Below are 20,761 nucleotides of genomic sequence, written 5' to 3'. Positions count from 1 at the left end.
TAAATTTTACGGTGAAAGGAAGCCCTTTATTTTAACGGTGAAAATCTGGCAGCTGAGTTGCCAGAATTTATCCGTAAATTTTACGGCGAAAGGAAGTCCGTTATTTTAACGGTGAAAATCTGGCAGCTGAGTTGCCAGAATTTCTCCGTAAATTTTACGGCGAAAGGAAGTCTGTTATTTTAACGGTGAAAATCTGGCAGCTGAGTTGCCAGATTTTTTCCGTATATTTAACGCTGAAAAGCTGGTACCCAAGCTTTTTTACTTTTAAAATACAGTACAAATATGCTGCTTGGCTACAGAAATTGACCATAATAAATACAGTGAAAGAACCTTATTTTAACTGTGAAAAAGTTTGATTGAGTTGCCAGAGTTTAGAATTTTGATGTCACTGTTAGGCTTTGTTTCAAACACATTTAACACACTGCTTTTAACATTCAACTTAAAAATAACCCCAATAAATATTTAAATCTTCACAAGAACAAATAACTAAATCACAATAAACCACACAAATAGCGTTTCCCATATAATTGTTTATTCCTGTAGTTCTAGTTAACAACTCTGTGCTCCCATCAGTTAACATGTTGGTTGTTGCCTGATGTTCGTTAACCATTTTGGAGTATTTTGTACTAAATGTTCTTGTTCTCGTTAAATAATATGATTGAAATTACTTAACACATGGAACATCGGGCAAAAATCCAAAGATTTCAACAGGCCTTCTGAAAAGAAAATTCCCTTAAGTCCGCAAGCCATCAAAATGGGTCAAAAGTGGTGCCTTTCTTTGGCATGCAAAATCAAAAAGGGGGCTGTACTGGTCATCAATAATCCAACCTGCCTTGAAGAATAGGCACACGAAGAAGGAATGCTGCCTCAACCTCTGCTGGTTCCACAGCGTGAATCAGGAGCATCAGTGCAAGCACAGAGCTGTGAAAAAGAGGACAACATTAAGCCATTATATCAAATGACTACCAATAGAAAAAAATGTACATGAAATTGCCACCACTTCAGCCGGTGCATAGTCTATCAGTTGAAAAACACTGCTGTGGTGGAACCTGAAGACGAGAACTACAGTACACTGCTCAAAACAAATTAAGTTAACATGAATACACCACAATATACACTAGACTATAGGCAAACAGTTTTGACACACCTCATTCAATGAATTCCCATTATTTACATTGCCATACACAGTTCATTGTACATTTTTGTGGAAGGAATCGAACTGTGCATGAACACCTATAGAATTATGTGCTTAAAAAGAATGTTAATTCTAGAAGTTGCGCAACAGGGATGTTCGCTATTTATCCACCTGACATCAGCATGGCACAACTGATGGCCCCAAACATTTAGTGTACTTTCAAATATCTCGTCAGTCAAGTTGATCTTAATTGAACACAAAAAACATCCAATAACTCGCTAATTACCATGCTATGCTAATTAGAATTATAAACGTTTAAACCTTTTGCATTTACAAATGCAAGCAAGACTTTCTTGATCTGATAAATGATAGGTCACTTGGTCTTACATGGCTGGTTATTTAGGTGCTATAAAAACAGTGGTATAAAAAGTAAAAGTGGAAGAGAAAAAAGCTGACACAGATTCCCTCCAACACAGGTGACGTATCCAAGTAACTGGCTTTAGACGAAGTGACTCCATATCTAGTGAGTTATTAAGTTATTGAATGACTTTTGAATGCCTTGAGAGACTGGATGTTTTTACTTGAAAATATAAAAAATAGCTTGTGGGGCTGTCAGTTGTGCTGCGTTGACATCCGCTGGATAAACTGCTAGAATTTATATTTTTTTGTCAAGCATATCATTCTATTTTTGCTTGTGCACACTTTTGATGGCCACCGAAAATCTACAATGTACTGTAAATAGCCATGAAAATACAGAGAACTTTGAGTGAGAAGTTTTGGCCTCAGTCAATCATACCTGTGTAATTAGCCTGTCAAGTTATAAAACAACTCTGACTGTAATTACAGTAAGCAACAAGTAGAAATGACAGTTAATAACTAAAACATGCCGTAAAATTGTGTTATTCTGAATCATAAGAAATGTGCAAATTCTGTGCAATTCCGCGTTCATAACCAAATTCCGTTTTAATGTCTACATTCCGTGATTCCATCCGTGTTTTCAGTATCGCGGAAATCATAGGGACCTACTGCTTCCTGACTGGGCAGGCTGATTTCACAAAATCATGATGGACTTTTTTGCATACATTGTTTCAGTGTCAGTGTTCAGTGTATGCATGTGTGTGTGTGTGTGTGTGCCTCCTATACCTGCTGTACACTGCTCTTCTGCAGCATCTTGATCATCTCAAACTGCGCTGAGCTCCTGTACTTCTGTAACTGCTCCATCATGCCTCGTCGCCTGCGCCCAGGTCGTAAAGTTCATTGTCGAGGATGAAGGCTGTGGCCACGCATAGCCTTACAAACACACAGATAGAAAAGGTGGTCACACACACAAATATGATAACCCTCGCACACATGCAGGCACTCATGTACACAAAGTTGTTCAGCGGCAGGGAAAGAAACAGGTGAAGGTGGCCACACACAAATGGCGTCAATTTCACACACATTGTTTGAACAGTGTAATATTAACCAGCACACTTACGCAAAGCTACCCTGTCTCACCTTGGGAAGGAACTGATGGGTCAGCTGACAAGCCTGCCGGGGTGAGTTGGACGTTGTGGCTCGGCCTGATACGAAAGGGAATAGGCAAGTTAACAGGTTACAGTTTGCCTGTGGTGCATTATGGTGAGAGTGCTCCCAGCAGCAAAGTGACAAAAGGTAACAAAGGGTTGTATAGATTTAGATTTTTTTTTCTTACCCCATTAACTTAAAACAGGTCATTGTGCACACCCATACCATTAAGATCACGCCCTTGTAATGATAGATCAGTGGTTCGAGAACTATTCGTGGAACAGACAACCCCACAAACCAACCAACAAGAGGAGAGACAAAGATTCCTTGTAGTAATAGATAGATCAAATGAGAGTGAACACAAACTGCAAAGAACGTTTATATAATACCTTTGATAGCAGCTTCTTATCTTGAGTCTTCCGTTGACCATCGCTGGCAGAGGGTACTCAATCCCACTTAGTGGTCGTAACCTGTGTTGGCCTAACCTTTGGTAGTCCACACATGAACATGTACAGGTTAACATCACAAAGACTAGACTGGAATTACAATAATACTGACAATGCTCATACCATGCATTTTATTTGAAACCATTCATTCACAAAATTCTGCTCATATGCTAGCCAACTCTGGATTTATCTAGCAACCTCTAGTTGACTTGCATTGTCTTAATGAAATTAAAAAAATGAATGCCTTACCAACATGGTGGGCCTGGAGGCCTGCTTGGCGCTCTTATCCTGTTACAACAAGGTAGGATATTGGTGAGACACGAGGTCTTATACAGAGACAAACAGGAGGAGGATGGAGGCAAAAAGCAATAGGTAAACAGGCATTTTGATACAATTTACAAAATAGTGATTCCTCAAAAATCTTGCCTAATCTGTGAAAAAGTTGAAGTAATGTTGAAGTCAAAACTTGCACATCAAAAGATAAGGAATAGGTAAGCACATATTTTTCACGCTCACCATTATCTTCAGCAAGATTCACCTCATCAAACTAATCATTGTTGATTTTTGTACCAGAATGATCACACAGTTTCTGTCCCACCTGAAGGTGATTAGAAAATTACAATACAATCAGAATAATAACCAGTGAACATTTGACTATCAACACAATTCATACCTTGATTTAGGAAAACCTGCAGCGTGGGATCAGTGATTTGAATGTATTTTGCCCCTTCACCAACACCCTAACAGCAAAAATAAGAGTGAGACGGAACAAGAAATTATAACATTGCAGGCAGTCACTGGAAAACAGCACACCATGTATTTGGTCCTACTAAATATTTTTGGCCCATTTGTGTATGATAGCAAACAATAAAAACTCAAGGCTTGAATCCGGGTTGAAAGCTTTTCTTAACTCTTATTGTTGGTAGATATTGATATTTAGCCAACCACACACTATAATGGGGTCAAAGTGGTTGGTACGGTGATCTGTTCAACCTGAAATTTCACCAGCATTTGGCCAGTTATCTGGTGTTAATTTAGAGCCCTGTTTGTAAGACTGCAAAATGTGTACAAAATACAGGCTACATGATACCGATATTATGAGATAAGACATAAATTGTGTGTGTTGGTGAGGACCACTAAAGGACATTGTGCTGGTTCGGATCTGATGGGATGTTGTGTTGTATGGGGGGGGGGGCTTGCGTTAGAACACCATGAAGCAATTGTCACCTTTTAGTTTCTTTATTAAACTTCACACTTCAGTTAGGCCTACGTGTGCAAGAGCTTCAGTTGTGTGCAAATATACACTGACGACTGAAATAATAACTCTTCTAAGCATTACTACTTAGCACAGCTTCGAATATTTAAACATACCTGAATTAGCATGATTTGCAGTTTTCCTATATGATAAACCTACAATGCTAATTTCCCGCTTAGCATGCTAATCGCGATTAGCACGCTAATCGCGATTAGCAACCTAATCTAACAATAGTTGCACATCAACACCACAACATACAACCTCTGAAAACGATCTACTATCTAACTATCTTGACACTTAACAACACTTACTTGTATTGGTTGAAATGCATGCACACAACTCCTCACATAAACCTACAATGCTAATTTCCCGCTTAGCATGCTAATCGCGATTAGCAACCTAATATAACAATAGTTGCACATCAACTCTACAACATACAAACTCTGAAAATGATCTACTAACTAGGCCTATCTTGACACTTAACAACACTTACTTGTATTGGTTGAAATGCATGCACACAACTCCTCACATGTTATTATCTTGAGGCTGTGATTCAGACAACCTGAAGTAGTAACTTAACTGAAGCAGCAGAGCTGATCATGTGCTCAGAATCTCTGGCTCTGTGCTCCATCTAAAACTGAACTTAACTGCACGTGAAGGGGGCGGAGCTAGGCATAAATGCTAGTCTTTCTTACTGTGTGCAACACACTGGTTAACTTAAATCTATTTTTCCTTTAGGCTACTTTTTCGAGATATTCTAAGCAATTGAAATTAATAGCCATAGTATGGCTAATTTAAACACAGATAAGTAAAATAGGAATGTGTCACACAAAGTACACTGCAGTAGGCCTAGCTACTGCTGGAGCTTACCAAAGGGCTAAATGACTTGATAATTCAGCTAAATAAGATTGCTAATGATCAGTAGCAAATTTCACACATTTAATAAAGATTTCTTTAGAAGTTAAATCTAGGGTTTTTTATCATCATATTCCACACCACAAATATACAAAACTATTAAAACAACTCATAACTTACCATTTGTTGCACTCCAAGGTGTTAACAATCGAATTGTAGGCAGAGCACAGTCATGCTTTTTGTCCATGTTTACAACAGGCAAAGAACGTTGTGGACATTCTTTGCAACAGGTCCGTTAACAGGAAGTGCCTCGTTTAAACAGCCGGAAATGGTTAGAAAATGTCTTCCCACTGCAGACACGTCCACATATTTTATTCCTTCCAACATTCTAATCCCAACATTCTAATCCCAGTTTCAGTGACATACATTTGCTTGAAGCAGACATTTTACTCACAACTTTCCTGTCCTATATGCTAAATTGTATTTTTTTCATCAGTGATTCAAATTTGTTACAGCAACTTAGGCCAGCCTACTTCCAGCTTGGAAAGCCCACATCAGGGAGGAAAGATTAAAGGGCTCAAACATCACTGGACTTACATCACAATATAATTCCCAGTCAATAATTTCTGTGAAACCAGTCTTATGTGCTTTAAAAGAACTGATTGTGAGTTCAACTGGCAGCAAGTGGAAATAATGTTAATAACAGTGTCAACTATCAGTGAAAAAATACGGGACACTTAATTGTTGTGGGGGTCTGGGTGCCCTTCCCCATAGCATTTCAACATACTGTATATGGTATGATGGAAGAAAACTGTAATTTATACAGTTTTCCATTGAAACCTATGACTACATTTTTTGCTATTGACTTTTTAAAGGGTGAATTTATTATGGAAGAAAACTAACCTAATAAACTAGCCCCACCCGTCACCGGCATTTTCAATTTACAGTTTTGGACTGTTACAGTTTCTGTCTTCCACTGTGAAATCTACGGATATACGCTGTAAACTATAGGTTATGTCTTATGGCTTTTTGAATGATACATTTTGTATACGGCCCAGTGTGGTTTATTCTTTTACAGTGTTCTACCGTGTCAAAAACTGTGTTCAACCTTTCTTCGATTTACTGTTTGAACTGTTGCAGTTTCACAGTTTTCCACTGAAAACTAGGCCTAACTAAGTTGTAATTTTTTACGGGAACAAATCTGTAATTTATACAGTTCATTGTGGTATATCCGTTTACAGTGTTCTACCGTTTCAAAAACTGTTTTCTACCTTTTTTCGATTTACAGGTTTAGACTGTTAAATTTTTTACGGAAAAAAATCTGTAATTTATACAGTTCAGTGTGGTATATTCGTTTACAGTGTTCTACTGTTTCAAAAACTGTTTTCTACCTTTTTTCGATTTGCAAGTTTAGACTGTTGCATTTTTTTTACGGAAAAAATCTTTAATTTATACATTTCAATGTGGCATATTCGTTTACAGTGTTCTACCGTTTCAAAAACTGTTTTCTACCTTTTTTCGATTTACAGGTTTAGATTGTTGCATTTTTTTGCGGAAAAAATCTGTAATTTATACAGTTCAGTGTGGTATATTCGTTTACAGTGTTCTACCGTTTCAAAAACTGTTTTCTACCTTTTTTCGATTTACAGGTTTAGATTGTTGCATTTTTTTGCGGAAAAAAATCTGTAATTTATACAGTTCAGTGTTGTATATTCGTTTACAGTGTTATATCATTTCTAAAACTGTTTTCTACCTTTTTCTCGATTTACAGGTTTTGACTGTTGCATTTTCACAGTTTTCCACCGTGAAATCTACGGATATAAGCTATAAATTGTCTTGTGACTTTTCGAAGGATATATGTTGTACTTTTTACAGAAAAAATCTGTAATTTATACAGTTCAGTGTGGTATATTCGTTTACAGTGTTCTACCGTTTCAAAAACTGTTTTCTACCTTTTTTCGATTTACAGTTTTAGACTGTTGCATTTTCACAGTTTTCCACCGTGAAATCTACGGATATTTTTTACAGTGTTGGAAGTCGCACGAAAAATGAGAAAGGACTCTTTTGTGATGTTTCACGCTTGAAAATCACGTGTGAAATGAAATCCCGCGCCATGTTTTGATATCTGTTACATACTGAAAATGAAACACTGAATCTTCCAATGAACCAATGAAGAAAAATGCCCTTCGAATTGCGTCTTTCGTTTAATCTGGACCACGAATTTGGGTGACCTAGAAGTAATCCTGGAAGTATAACCTACTGTAGGGTGTGATTCAGTTTTCCTTGCGTGGTTTCTTTGGGCACATACCTCAATACGTCACTGGGTCACTACCTCGTATATCCCAAGCGCAATGGCGCATGCACGTGCCACCACCATATTGAGTAGGGCGTCGTTTGTGAAGAGTAGAAGATGAATTTACTGTTTTTATGCTGCAATTTAACGTATAAACCGATTTAACCTTTGCAACGAGTTGAGATTCCATGTGATTATTTATGCCTATCACAGTTGATTGTAGCCTATTTGCGTAGCGCCCTAATGTGTATTTGTGGTTCATTCATGAATATCATGCACAAACCTAACATTTCCCCCCTTGCTCAACCACAATTTGCAGATGATGTTATTTGACATCTTTTCACATTTTATGAAAATATACGCAAGCAGTGAAGGACAGCTGCGCAACGGGAACGTTGACGGGAGGATTAGTTTAACGGTCATTGATTCAGAGAGGTTTCTGACAGCTCTGATGATCAGTAGCCTTCATTTTCTCAGATCATCTCTGGCCTGTAGATGCAGTCTACCTGGAAGCGTCCTAACACTAATGCCCTAAATACACCAAAGTGAAAGGTGTATCAAGCGTGCGTAGTACATAAACAGTGGTAGTTTTGTTTAAGGGCTCGAAAAGGCATGCGCACCAGCTCTCCAAACTCGCAACTTGCGCGTCAGCGCTTCAAACTCGTTAGCGAAAGAATAGGCCCACCACTCAACTTCGTTGCTTTGATGTAGGGTATTCTTCAGGTCCGTTCATACGTAGCCTACAAAGGCCTATTTAACCTGCTAGATAGCTAATAAGAGAAAGGTAGCAAAATAACAACGTAAGACATAAAGCATCTTTCAATAATCATATGGCAGTCGCATTACATAGGCCTACCACTGCTTTTGGATTTTGTTCCCTAAGGTAGCCTACTGTATCTCCTAAGTGTGGAAATGTAGCCTACAGTGAGCTATGAAGGCTATCGATTTAATAGTCTAACCGATAAAAAATGTGTCCATAAATGGAATTTTACTCATTCAATAAGGCGGACGGTCTGCAAGCTCCAAGAGGCTGGCCATATTACTTGTGCCTCGCATAGGCTACATGCCAGGCCTGCACATGCCAATGATGTTGGTATTTTCATTCTTCTACTTTACTGTTATGTCCCTGGCTGCATTTCTGGAGCGTCTTTTCTATGCTCCATGGTTGCTATAGGCCGGTACCTTCGCTGGTGCAAGTCAGACGGCAAATATCCTTCCGGTTAACCAAGGCGTCAGTCAAATGAATTTCAATGAATGATTAAACAGATATTACTAATTGAAAATCGATCAAAAATGTTGCCAATTTACCAAATACTATTTTCATATGAGGCAACACATGCTGAAAACCAAATACAGCCTTTTTCACCCTTTTTTGAATTTCGTTTTTCATTCCAAAATAGAATAGGCCTAATGAATGAACGAAAAAGTACACGGACCTGAAACGCAGGCCAAGTACGTTATTGCTTGTGCATGGAGCCCATGTTTGGTGGAGAAAAAAAGAAGAAGCTTAATCCAATCTATTCCCTACACTGTATTTGAAGAGTTTTGTTGCAAAATGCAGTATACTGTATACATTTTAGCTCATTTTGAGGAAATTGACATTTTTGTATTGGGCATTGCATTGCATTGCAAAATGCATTTTCTAAAGGTTTAAAAAAGTATGTTCTCAAAATATTTGAATGGCAAGAGGTCACACATAGTAGATGACAGTATGTCTGAACAGTCATTTCCAATAATAAAATGCATGACTCAAAAAATGGCGCTTATGACGTTATTTTGCAACCAAAATATTCAGAGACGCACCAAAAGAGGAGACTAGTTGTGTTTGGAAAAGAAGATGTACAAAGAGCACAGCATTATACTGTGTTGTCCGCTGTGTGAATCCCTTAACGGGCTGATGTAACTGTAAGACAACATAAGGGTTTACACCAGAGAGACTTGCAATGCAAAATATGTCATTTTTTATGAGGCAAGCAAACAGGAGCAAAGAAGGTCGGAAACGAGCAAAGTGAAGCAAACCATTTGAGACAAGTTTAACTTGTGCAATTGAGGAGAAATTTCGTCACTGGCAATCAATCAAATCACACAACACAAAGGTTTCAATCGAATTGATTTGTTGATTCGACCTATTGACCGTTAAGCTGTCAGAATGGAACATTTCGCCTCATTTCTCTCGGCTCATTTGGTTTCCATGCCTCCCTAGTGTAACTCCCTTGTGGGTCTGAATCCTCCTCATATCTTCAAGGCCCTTATTGCATGTAGCATCTTGGTCCCTGCGGTGACCATCTGTGTGTGTGTGCGTGTGTGTGTGTGTGTGTGTGTGTGTGTGTGTGTGTGTGTGTGTGTGTGTGTGTGTGTGTGTGTGTGTGAGACAGAGAGGTCCTGAGGTAACTATCTCAGTGCTTCTCAGTCCCTGATGTGACCATCTGTGTGTGTGTGTGTGTGTGTGTGTGTGTGTGTGTGTGTGTGTGTGTGTGTGTGTGTGTGTGTGTGTGTGTGTGTGTGTGTGTGTGTGTGTGTGTGTGTGTGTGCATGCACACGTGTGTTGTGTGTCTGTTTGTGCGAGCATACATGCATGTATGCGTCTGTGTACATGTACATGTATGCATGCGCGTGCGTGCATGTGTGTGTGTGTGTGTGTGTGCGCGCGCGCATGGATGTGTGTGTGTATGCATGCATGTGCGTGTGTGCGTGCGTGTGTGTGCGTGCATGCGTGCGTGTGTGTGTGTGTCAGGTCCTGAGGTGACCGTCTCAGTGTCGGGTAATGCAGCCGCTCAGCAGTTGGAACAGCTGGAGTCGACAACGGAATACAGCGTCACCATCACCAGTCACCTTGGCAACCGGAAGAGTTCTGGTGCCACCACCACATTCACCACCACAGGAGGTCAGTTAAAGGAGAAACCGACCGTATGACAGGTCGACGTTATAAAAATGTTTCATTTTTGTTAGTTAGACGCCCCCCTCCGATGCCCCGCATTCTGTTCCGGCCTAGGCCCCCGCTAAAAAAAAAATGCTAAAACTCACTGCTGACAAAAAATGCTTATACCACGTTTTTATTACAATAGACCCGAAGTAACATGTTAGTAGCGCTCGGGCACAGGGTTTTGCGATGGTGCTGCCCCCTCTCGGGTGCCACCCCGGACAATTGCCTGTTTGGTATGCCCCTAGGACCGACCCTGTTGACCTCTCATGCGGCTGTGCGGCAGGATTAAAGGAGAATTCCTGCCAATTTCAACATGCACTTTTATTGGTCACGCTACTCTTGCATTGACTTTCCGAGATCCTGGCCATTCTGATGTCAGTAAACTAGACTTTAGCCGTGTTCAAGACACATGAAATGGGGCAACAGGATTACAGGAGAACTCCTGCCAATTTCAACAGGCAGTTGCATTGGTCACGCTACCATTGAAGTGTACCCAGCTCTGCCTTGTTTTTTTTTTATTGTTCAGCCTTTTCCGAGATCCTTACTATTCTAATGGAGCATGTTTGTTTATTTATTTTTTCATCATCCTTTACATATTCCAAATATCATCCCATAAGTTATGTAGCATCAGCAGACACAGAACACAGAAGTAGCTATTGTGAGGATATTGGGAGCATGTTAAAATATTTCAAGCAATATGTAAACAAACCCATGCCCCCATTGGCTGGCCAGGACCTCGGAAAGGGCTGAACAACGCATCTTCAGGCTCTGACAAGTCTAGGGTAGTGCAAGTGCACAGGATTTCTCTCCATAAATGCTGTGTGATTCTCTATGTGTTTGTCTGATGGTTACGGGTATGTTTCTAACGTCATGTTAGGTGGGGGTGGGCTGTTGCCTCAGGACCTCACAGCCACTCAGATCACCCCTCGCTCTGCCCTGTTGACATGGAAACCACCTGCTGCTACCGTGTCTGGCTATAAACTACAGTACGCCATTGAAGGCCAGGCTTTTCAGGTAGGAATAGCATGTCACAAATATGCCATACAAACACACACACGCACACAGGCACGCACATACGTACACACACACACACACACACACACACACACACACACACACACACACACACACACACACACACACACACACACACACACACACACACACACACACAGTCAACCACAACTACGCTCTCAAAAACAGTAACATAAAGTTTCCTTTTACTCATTACATGCATAGTACATGAAGCCTTGTGTTTGCTGGGTTGCTAGGAGGTATTAGCCTGGCTTTCGACAGATATTTGGTTCCACAAAGCTTGGCTTAGCTCCACTTTTCGTCTGGCGAGAGGCAGGTTAATGATGTATTTATGGGTGGTGAATTCGCATAAGTATGTATGTGTGTGGTTCTATGTGTGATTCGGTGTGTGTGTGTGTGTGTGTGTGTGTGTGTGTGTGTGTGTGTGTGTGTGTGTGTGTGTGTGTGTGTGTGTGTGTGTGTGTGTGTGTGTGTGTGTGTGTGTGTGTGCGTGCGTGCGTGTGTGTGTGTGTTGCAGGATGTGTTTGTGAGTGGGGAGCTGCTAGAGCAGCGTCTGCTGAGGCTGCGTCCAGGCTCCAAGTACGTAGTGAGGCTGCAGGCCGAGATAGGAGGAGTCTACACAGAGGCCATCACCACTGAATTCACCACAGGTAACACACACACACACACACACACACACACACACACACACACACACACACACACACACACACACACACACACACACACACACACACACACACACACACACACACACACACACAGAGAGAACTCTGCCTGAATTGTCCACACCTCAGATGATCTCCAAGAACAAAAGTTCATTTCTTAGCTGAGTTGTAAACTGGTAATCCATAACCTGCAGGCAGGGAAGGGGGATGGGGGGTTGGCTTTCAGATGACTTTGTCCTGGGCCCAGCCAAAGCTGTCAGTGGCTGAAGACAATAAGGTCTCCTGCTCTTTTATTAGCTAATTTACCACCACCTTCAGGGTATCTTAACCTGGTTTGCTATGAAACCACCTTCTTGCAATTACCCCTCTGATGTTTTGCTGTTGTCCACTCCTCAGGGCATCTGTGGGTCCTGTTCCCCGGTCATCGCTTGTTATTATCCTCTCCACTAGCTGATGTCTTGTTCTTGTGTCCCTTCCTCAGCTGGGGGGTAAAGCCGGTTCAGTAGTAAGCCAGGTTAAGTTAACTGTGGACTAGTGGTAAATCATCTGATAGAAGAACCCAGAGTCCTCATTTTCTTCTGCTGGCATTATTTCTTGATATCTGCAGACTATCTTATGTAATGAGGCTTACTTGTAGCTGGGGGTTTTCCAAGAAGCTTGTTCAGTAATAAACCTGGTTAAGTTTACCTTGATGTGGTGGTAAATAAGCTCATACAAGAGCCTGTAATCCTCATTTTCATAACAAAATTACACTTGCAGACAGTCTTTTAGCATGTTTCACTTTCTGTTTATATCACTTAGACATGGTCTTGGAACACCTTCCTGATGTCTTGTTATTGACTCTCCTCCTCAGCTGACATCTTATTATTGTTTGCCCTCCTCAGGCGCGCTGCGGTTCCCGTTCCCCACTGACTGTTCGCAGGAGCTCCTGAACGGCATGCATGAGTCAGGGCTGGCAGACATCTTCCCCCTGGGGGAGGACTCCACTCCCATCTCCGTCTACTGCGACCAGGAGACAGACGGCGGCGGCTGGACAGTAAGAACAATGATGATGATGATGATAATAATAATAATAACAATAATAATAAGAAGAAAAATAACAACAATAACAACAACAACAACAACAACAACAACAACAACAACAACAAAAGCCATTATCATGATCAATCAAAGTAGTCAGGCAGCAGTGGCCTAATGGTTAGGCAGATGGTCTTTAGATCAGAGGGTCATAGGATTGAATCCCACCCCCTCCCACCTCCATCCAGTCACTTTGAGCAAGACAGACACCTAACATCACATTGCTCCAGGGACCGTAACCAATACCTTGGATGTAACTGTAAGTAGCCTTAGATAACAGCATCAGATAAGTGTAATTTAATCCAATTATGTTAGCTGCTGCAGCAGAAGCATAACTTTGGGTTTTATTGGGACACTGTGTGAGATTTTTAGTTAGATTTCCAGAATTCATGCCTGCCCATTCACTAATGCTATCTTCCATGAATACTTACCACCACCATCAAATTCTAAGTATTCATTATGACAGGAAAAATTGCACTTTTCATACATGAAAAGGAGGATCTCCTCCATGGTCCGCCATTTTGAATTTCCAAAAATAGCCGTTTTAGCTGCAAAAATGACTCTACTTGAACCATACTAGGAAATATTTGTTCATTACTCAGTAAACTTTCATGTAAATATCAAATTTGGCAATAGGCAGCCCAGTTTCAATGAGCAGCATAGTTGCAGTACCTTTTTTGACCATTTCCTGCACAGACCTTTAAAGCAATGGTTCGGAGTAGATTCACCCTAATGTCATTTGAATCTTGACATCCATCCAATAGTCCACCCAAAGTGTTTTCTGGCTTGGGCGAACATTAGCAGAGTTACCGAGTTATTCAATGTTTATTCCGAATAGCTTGGCACAAGCACGAATGGATCCCGGGCAGTAGGCCTATCTCCACATCACATGTCATGACACCAAACTTCTACAGTAGTGCAAATATGGTCTGTACTCACAAAACGAAGCATTTGGAAGTTTGTAAATAGTCCAGGAGTTTATTATTATCAACACAAGCCGAATAGCTTCTCTGCTGCTAAAGCTGAACCAACGTTACTTTCGTCCTCTAAGACAAGTCCGTAAAAGTCCTCAACGAAGGACGAAGGACTGGAGATACTGCCTGTCCATTCGCGCTTGTGCCAAACTATTCGGAAATCTGAATAAACATTGAATAACTCGGTAACTCTGCTGATACTCGCCCCAAGCCAGAAAATATTTCGAGTGGACTACTGGATAGATGTCACGTTTCAAATGGCATCAGGGTGAATCTACTCCGAACCATTGCTTTAACATGGGGGGGTTGTCGTCAGAATCAGGAAAAAAATAATGTATGCATTTATCACAATTGCTGTCAGATCAACTCTGATATCTTGATAGCTCTTGACCCTGAACATATTATCAGTGAATTGAACAATTATTGACTGGATCTGATTATTGGGATGCCGTAACCCCCGTATCCCTATCCCATATAAATCATGACCATAATAATAATAATAATAATAATAATAATAATAATAATAATAATAATAGTAATACTAATATATTTGGAGAATGATACATTTGTCTGGACAGTAAAAGAAGGTAGCTAAGTGGAGCTGATTGATGTGCGCTAGACTGGAGCTGACACTTCTGTCTGCATACTCACACAGGGAGGCCAGGGAACACACAGCTTACATAGACATGCCAGAGAACACATAGCCTCTGCCAGAAACAACTTGGAATGGGATGGTGTGTTTTGTTTAACAAATTTGGGAAAGGTGTTAGAATAGCATCTGATCCTTTAGACAGCTTGTTAACAAGACTTGACTATTGAAAAAAAAGTGATAAAAATTGATGCGCACATGTGTGTGTGTGTGTGTGTGTGTGTGTGTGTGTGTGTGTGTGTGTGTGTGTGTGTGTGTGTGTGTGTGTGTGTGTGTGTGTGTGTGTGTGTGTGTGTGTGTGTGTGTGTGTGTGCGTGTACATGTTTACAGGTTTTACAGAGAAGAATGAATGGCAAGGTCGACTTCTTCAAATCATGGAAAGAGTATGTGAGTGGATTCGGGGACAGAAGCGAAGAATTTTGGCTCGGTATGTGTCCTTGTTGTTCTTCTTGATACAGTAGAGCTCATTGGTAGATGGCAGAAACAACCAGAGCTGGACTGGTAATCCAGGGGGGTATGCAGGGCTGATACTTTTGAGTTTTTTTTGTATTTTATATTATAGTAGACTGCCTCGTCAAGTGAGGTAGTGGTGCGCACATGCAAGACGCAGGTGCAGGACAAAAGGTGACACACTATGAAAACACACTATGAAAAACACTTGCTCCCATTTTTCTTTTTGTTCTATTTTCCCAAGTGAACGTCTTCAGACTGATGAAGACCACATAGCTCAAAAACGTTCACTGGGGAAAATGAAACAAAAAGAAAAATGGCAGCAAGTGTGGAGACATTCCACCTTTTAGACTCCCTCACAATTTAGAGGAGGCCATGCAAAATGCCCAGTCCTATTTTTTTTATCCGAGGCCATCTCTGGACACAAGCTGCCCACCAACACTATAAAAGCTGAAATGTCAGAGCAGCAAGGGGAGACTAAAGCTGTGGCGACAGCCGTTTTCCACTGGGGTTGTTTGATGATACAAAACAGACAGCCCTCGCAGATGCCAGAAATTGCTCCGCGTTTAAGACTGTCAAACAGCTTAATAGATTATCTTACCGTTGCGATACGTGTGTTTGTGTGCACTGCAGAGTGAAAAAATAAATGCAGCGCCAATTTGTTAATTCTCTGGGACCAAAGTCAATCTAGAACAGGGAATCGCAACCTTTTTCCAGCTTTGGGCCCACTTGAAAATCTCACAAATGCTCATGGCCCACCTCTACACAGCACAACTCAAACTAGAAATTCACACAGAGAGTGCAGACCTCCACCAAGGAGGCTATTTGATAGAACATGACATGTTACACCCTACATTTTTTCAAGTCTCTCTGCCTTATTTTTGTGGAGTTAGAAAGTGAAACGTCAAAATTCGCCCTATCCCACAATGGTGTAGAACCTTTTAAGAAATTCCTGGATCCACATTGACAACAAAATTTAATCACATTAAATCTCACAAAATTTCATCCAAATTCGTTCATGACTTATGAGTTATCCTGCTGACAGTCAGACAAACAGACAAACCAACGCAACCGAAAACATAACCTCCTTGGCTGAGGTCAACGGCCGATAGGGTGTTGCAATATTCAGGCTGCCCCTCTGCCATCGAAAAGAAACACTCAGCAATGCATGTAATCCAGGAAATAACTTAATTATATTTTCGCACACATACACACACAAATATTAATTCAATTTCTGGAAAATGATTTCATCATTGCCCTCTTACTATACTTTTGCGGCCCACCAACAGTCCTCAGCTCACAGTTTGGGAATCACTGATGTAGAGGATGTTGAATAGGCTCTCCATGTGTTAAATTAACACTGCTTTTTTACTGTGTGGGTGCTTCTGTCAAAACAGGCACGCAGATAATTTGGACTGAGGTAGTGGAGTCATTTTAATATTTAGTGCTGCAGTGTCCTCTAGTGGCTATATAGTATAACGACAAGTCAATAGAAACAAACACCTATTAGCATTACTTTCCCTGCTCTCTCATTCACTCTCTCTCTCTCTCTCTCTCTCTCTCTCTCTCTCTCTCTCTCTCTCTCTCTCTCTCTCTCTCTCTCTCTCTCTCTCTCTAGGTAATGATCTCCTTCACAATCTGACCAAAATGACCCCAATGAGCTTGCGAGTGGACATGCGAGCAGAGGGCGAGACTGTCTTTGCCAAGTATTCCTCCTTCTCTGTTGGGCCGGCAAAGTTCTACACACTCAAGGTGTCTGGATATACTGGCACAGCAGGTAAGTCTCCATTTGCTTCCATGCTGAACTCATTAAGTATGAAACGGATTGGTTCATAAAGGTTGGAGCAGGCTTCACCCAACAGTTTTTTTCTTCTTTTAAGAGTGCTGACCAAAATATTGTAAAACTGAAAAATGAGAAAAGGTTGCATCATGCAGGTTTCTTTATTACACAGACGCGTTTCTGCGTTCTGCCTTCCTCAGTGTGTGTGCCCCTGTGCACACTGAGGAAGGCAGAACGCCAAAATGCGTCTGTGTAATAAAGAAACCTATGCATGGTGCGACCTTTTCTCATTTTTCATTTTTACGGATTACTTGGTGCCATCGGTAAGATGACATGACCATGATGTCAGGGTGCAACAACAGCCATTCATCTTGACTATTTCCTATGACATGAAAGAAAGCAAAAGCCTAACTGGGAATCTTCAACTCCCACTGTCATTGTGACACAGCACTCCACAGTTCACAAGTGAACACTGCACACTGCACACAACGAAATTACATTTATGCCTCACCCATGCAAGGGGGCAGCCCACAATGGCGCCCGAAAGGGAGCAGTGCGGCGGGACGGTACTATGCTCAGGGTACCTCAGTCAAGGTGGAGGATGGGGGAGAGCACTGGTTAATTACTCCCCCACCAACCTGGCGGCTTGGGAGTCGAAACGGCAACTTTTGGGCTACGCCCTAACCCATGACCCATGACATCTTTTAAAAAAAATTTTTATTTCTAAACCAACACACTCTGTTAACTATCCTAATCCTCCTTCTTTTAAGAAGTTTCCCTTTTTTTCTATATTCTAGGCCAATATTCCACAATTTCTGACTACAGGAATATTGCTCTCTACCAACTACCATGCTTGCCCTGGTTCTTTGCTCGGTCTCATATTTCCTGTCATTGCAGGTGACTCCATGACGTACCATAACGGGCGGCACTTCTCCACGAGAGACAGGGACCGCTCCGACATCCGCTTCTGTGCCATGTCCTACCGGGGCGGCTGGTGGTACAGGAACTGTCACGAAGCTAACCTCAACGGGGTGTATGGCACCGACCGCAACCACCAGGTGAGTAGGCTACGACACTGGCCATAGACACTAGGTGAGGTGAGGTGATAGACTCACTGTTCCAGTAGTAGGCCTACTGACAAAGCCAGCAATCACACTGACAATAACCAGGCCCGCCGACAGGGGGGACAAAGGGGTATGTTGTCTCGGGCCCATGGAGATAAGGGGCCCAAAATTGGGTCCCCATAACATAGTATGTATTGGGTAGGTGCCCTTTCAGATGACTTTGTCCCGTGCCCAGCAAAAGCTGTCAGCGGCCCTGACCATAACCACCAGCTGAATAATCACACACGTACACAAGGCTAATCTAAACAGGCTGTACGACATGCAATACTATTCTAATAAAGTAACTTATGAACAATAACTTATTTAATAAAGTGACAATAAAGTCACAATGATGCAGTTACTTCCATGGCTCTGGTGCAGTGCTCTGACTTGAAAAGATGAGTGTAGAATGGAATACTTCCTTCATGAAAAGATGGGTGTAGAATGGAATACTTCCTTCATGAAAAGATCGGTGTAGAATGGAATACTTCCTTCATGAAAAGATCGGTGTAGTAGAGGTGTAATACCTCTTGAGCAGCACGTGGTGAGTGCTGCAATCGGCAATGTGTGTTCTTGCCAGTCTGGTGATGTTTGGACCTGCCTCCATGTGTTCTATGTAGGGCGTCATCTGGACAACATGGAAAGGCAAAGAGTACTCCATCCCCTTCGTGGAGATGAAGATGAGGCCCACCTCCTTCAGGCCTCCTTCCCAGGGCTAGTAGCACAACCGGAGGCGGGCCGGGGCTGGCCCAGAAGAACGGAGGATCAGGACACCACACACAACAACACATGGCTAGCATAATGATGGGCACACAGACACACACTCACAGGCAGACACACACACGGACTTACAGGCACACACACACACCCACGCGCACACACACCCACACAGACAGAGACTCACAGGAACACACACACACCGGAGCGCACGCGCGCGCACGCACACACACACACAGACACACAGACGGAGTCACAGGAACACACACACACACACACACACACACACACACACACACACACACACACACACACACACACACACACACACACACACACACACACACACACACACACACACACACACACACACACACACAGTGTTAACACAAAGTGTCAAGACTTAATTACGTCATTGTCATGGATACAGAACTTGTATTTAATAGCAACATTCATGGTACATACAATGCACACTTTTGCAATTTGCACCTCTGTGAAACTGTGGGTCTTTTCCAGAATAGCCAGTGATTTTATGCATAAAATCCTCTCCCCATTATGGAAACATTTACCGGGGGAACCCAGTTATTCATTACTGCTCAGCTGTTTACAGGTGCTTTTGTGAGTTTTGTGTTGTGTGAATTTTGTGAGGCATGTTTTGTGCTGAGCCAATGTGCTTGTACTCTTGTGTTTTGTTTGTATCCTAAAACGGACTATTTTTATTAAAAAAATGAGACACCTTGGAGAAATAAACAAAATGTTATCTAAATGATGGCAGGGGGGTGGTGATGTTTTTTTGTTTACTTCTTCTTTGCCCAGATGGCTGTGTAAAATAGCAAAGTTTTTCTATTTTCTACATATTTACAAACAAGACAAAGATTTTTCACAGATGCAGTGCACGGTGAGACAAATCTTTTACAGAACAAGTTGAACATCTGAAGAAGTAGCCTACATGGTTTTAATGAATGTGTGAAAGACACAATGTCTTGTGATGTACATGAATTTATATATCGGCACCCAGGAAGCATTTATTCAAAAATATCATCATGTATACAAAATAAATCTAATCCTGAATCTGACTATATTCATTGGCTGTAACCCTCCCCATTTAAAACAATATTGTGGAGACATACAGCGTCTTTGGTTATGAGATCTTAATCTCCAATAGTAGAGATGTACACTAAATTTAGTCGGGCTGTGTGGACTACAAGTCTATTGGTAGTGTCAGGAACACTCTTATTTTAGTTTAAGAAGAAAAGAGAAAGAAATCATTTAGCAATCGTAAATCCATTCAATCACATATATTGGTTGAAAGGGGTGGCAAACATCTACCTGTTATTATTATAGTCAAGATGTTCAATGTTGATGTTGTATTTTGTATTTACGATGTATTTTTTATTATATTGTCTTGGCTACTTCATAAGCTCATGTGGTAATTTTAGACTGAAAAGCTATACGAAAATAAAGCAATGTTTTTTCCCCGTGTTTGAAATATGTATTTGTTCTTTTTCTAAACTCTCGCTGCTCATAAGTACTGAGACCGATTTCCTTTTTATGCACATTATAACAAACACTAGTCACATATCTGAAATGAGTTTCCCGTGACGCACTCTAACCAGACTTCATACAACACTGTTTTTTGTTATCAAAAAAAGGTTTAGGAATACCAAGTCACTCATCTTCATTGTAATTAAAATGCCTTTATTTTGTTGGGCATAGCATGGTTAAAACACTTCGACGCGTTTCGGCATGAAGCCTTCGGCATGAAGCCTTCGTCAGGAAGCGAGCAGTTTTTCTGTGACAAAAAAAAGACATCAATTCCATGAGTGTTCTCAGGTGTGTGGGTGGGACCAATTAGCCAATGGCAAACCACTCTTTTACAAAGGTGACATCATAGA

At 41.3% G+C, this 20,761-nt stretch overlaps 1 protein-coding gene and 1 long non-coding RNA gene across 3 annotated transcripts in view; one reads left to right on the top strand and one right to left on the bottom strand.

The window, feature by feature from the left end:
• Positions 1–20,348, top strand: part of LOC134436107 (tenascin) — a 61,369-nt gene extending 41,021 nt beyond the window's left edge. For both annotated transcript variants that reach the window (XM_063185142.1, XM_063185144.1), the window contains 8 exons: positions 10,225–10,374; positions 11,291–11,427; positions 11,966–12,098; positions 13,001–13,152; positions 15,147–15,243; positions 16,885–17,043; positions 17,944–18,104; positions 18,770–20,348. In XM_063185142.1, coding sequence (XP_063041212.1) covers positions 10,225–10,374; positions 11,291–11,427; positions 11,966–12,098; positions 13,001–13,152; positions 15,147–15,243; positions 16,885–17,043; positions 17,944–18,104; positions 18,770–18,868 — 1,088 coding nt within the window. In that variant the 3' untranslated portion in view covers positions 18,869–20,348. The remainder of the gene's footprint in view (positions 1–10,224; positions 10,375–11,290; positions 11,428–11,965; positions 12,099–13,000; positions 13,153–15,146; positions 15,244–16,884; positions 17,044–17,943; positions 18,105–18,769) is intronic.
• Positions 546–3,851, bottom strand: LOC134436108 (uncharacterized). Its single transcript, XR_010032154.1, has 6 exons — positions 3,761–3,851; positions 3,337–3,375; positions 3,031–3,126; positions 2,633–2,697; positions 2,279–2,425; positions 546–921 (listed from the first exon to the last, which is right to left on the bottom strand). It is a non-coding gene; the product is annotated as an uncharacterized LOC134436108 (long non-coding RNA).
• Positions 20,349–20,761: the final 413 nt, after the last annotated feature.

Source organism: Engraulis encrasicolus, chromosome 20 (genome assembly GCF_034702125.1).
Source record: "Engraulis encrasicolus isolate BLACKSEA-1 chromosome 20, IST_EnEncr_1.0, whole genome shotgun sequence".
Classification (NCBI taxonomy): Eukaryota; Metazoa; Chordata; class Actinopteri; order Clupeiformes; family Engraulidae; genus Engraulis; species Engraulis encrasicolus.
This window is presented reverse-complemented; position numbering and strand designations above follow the sequence as displayed.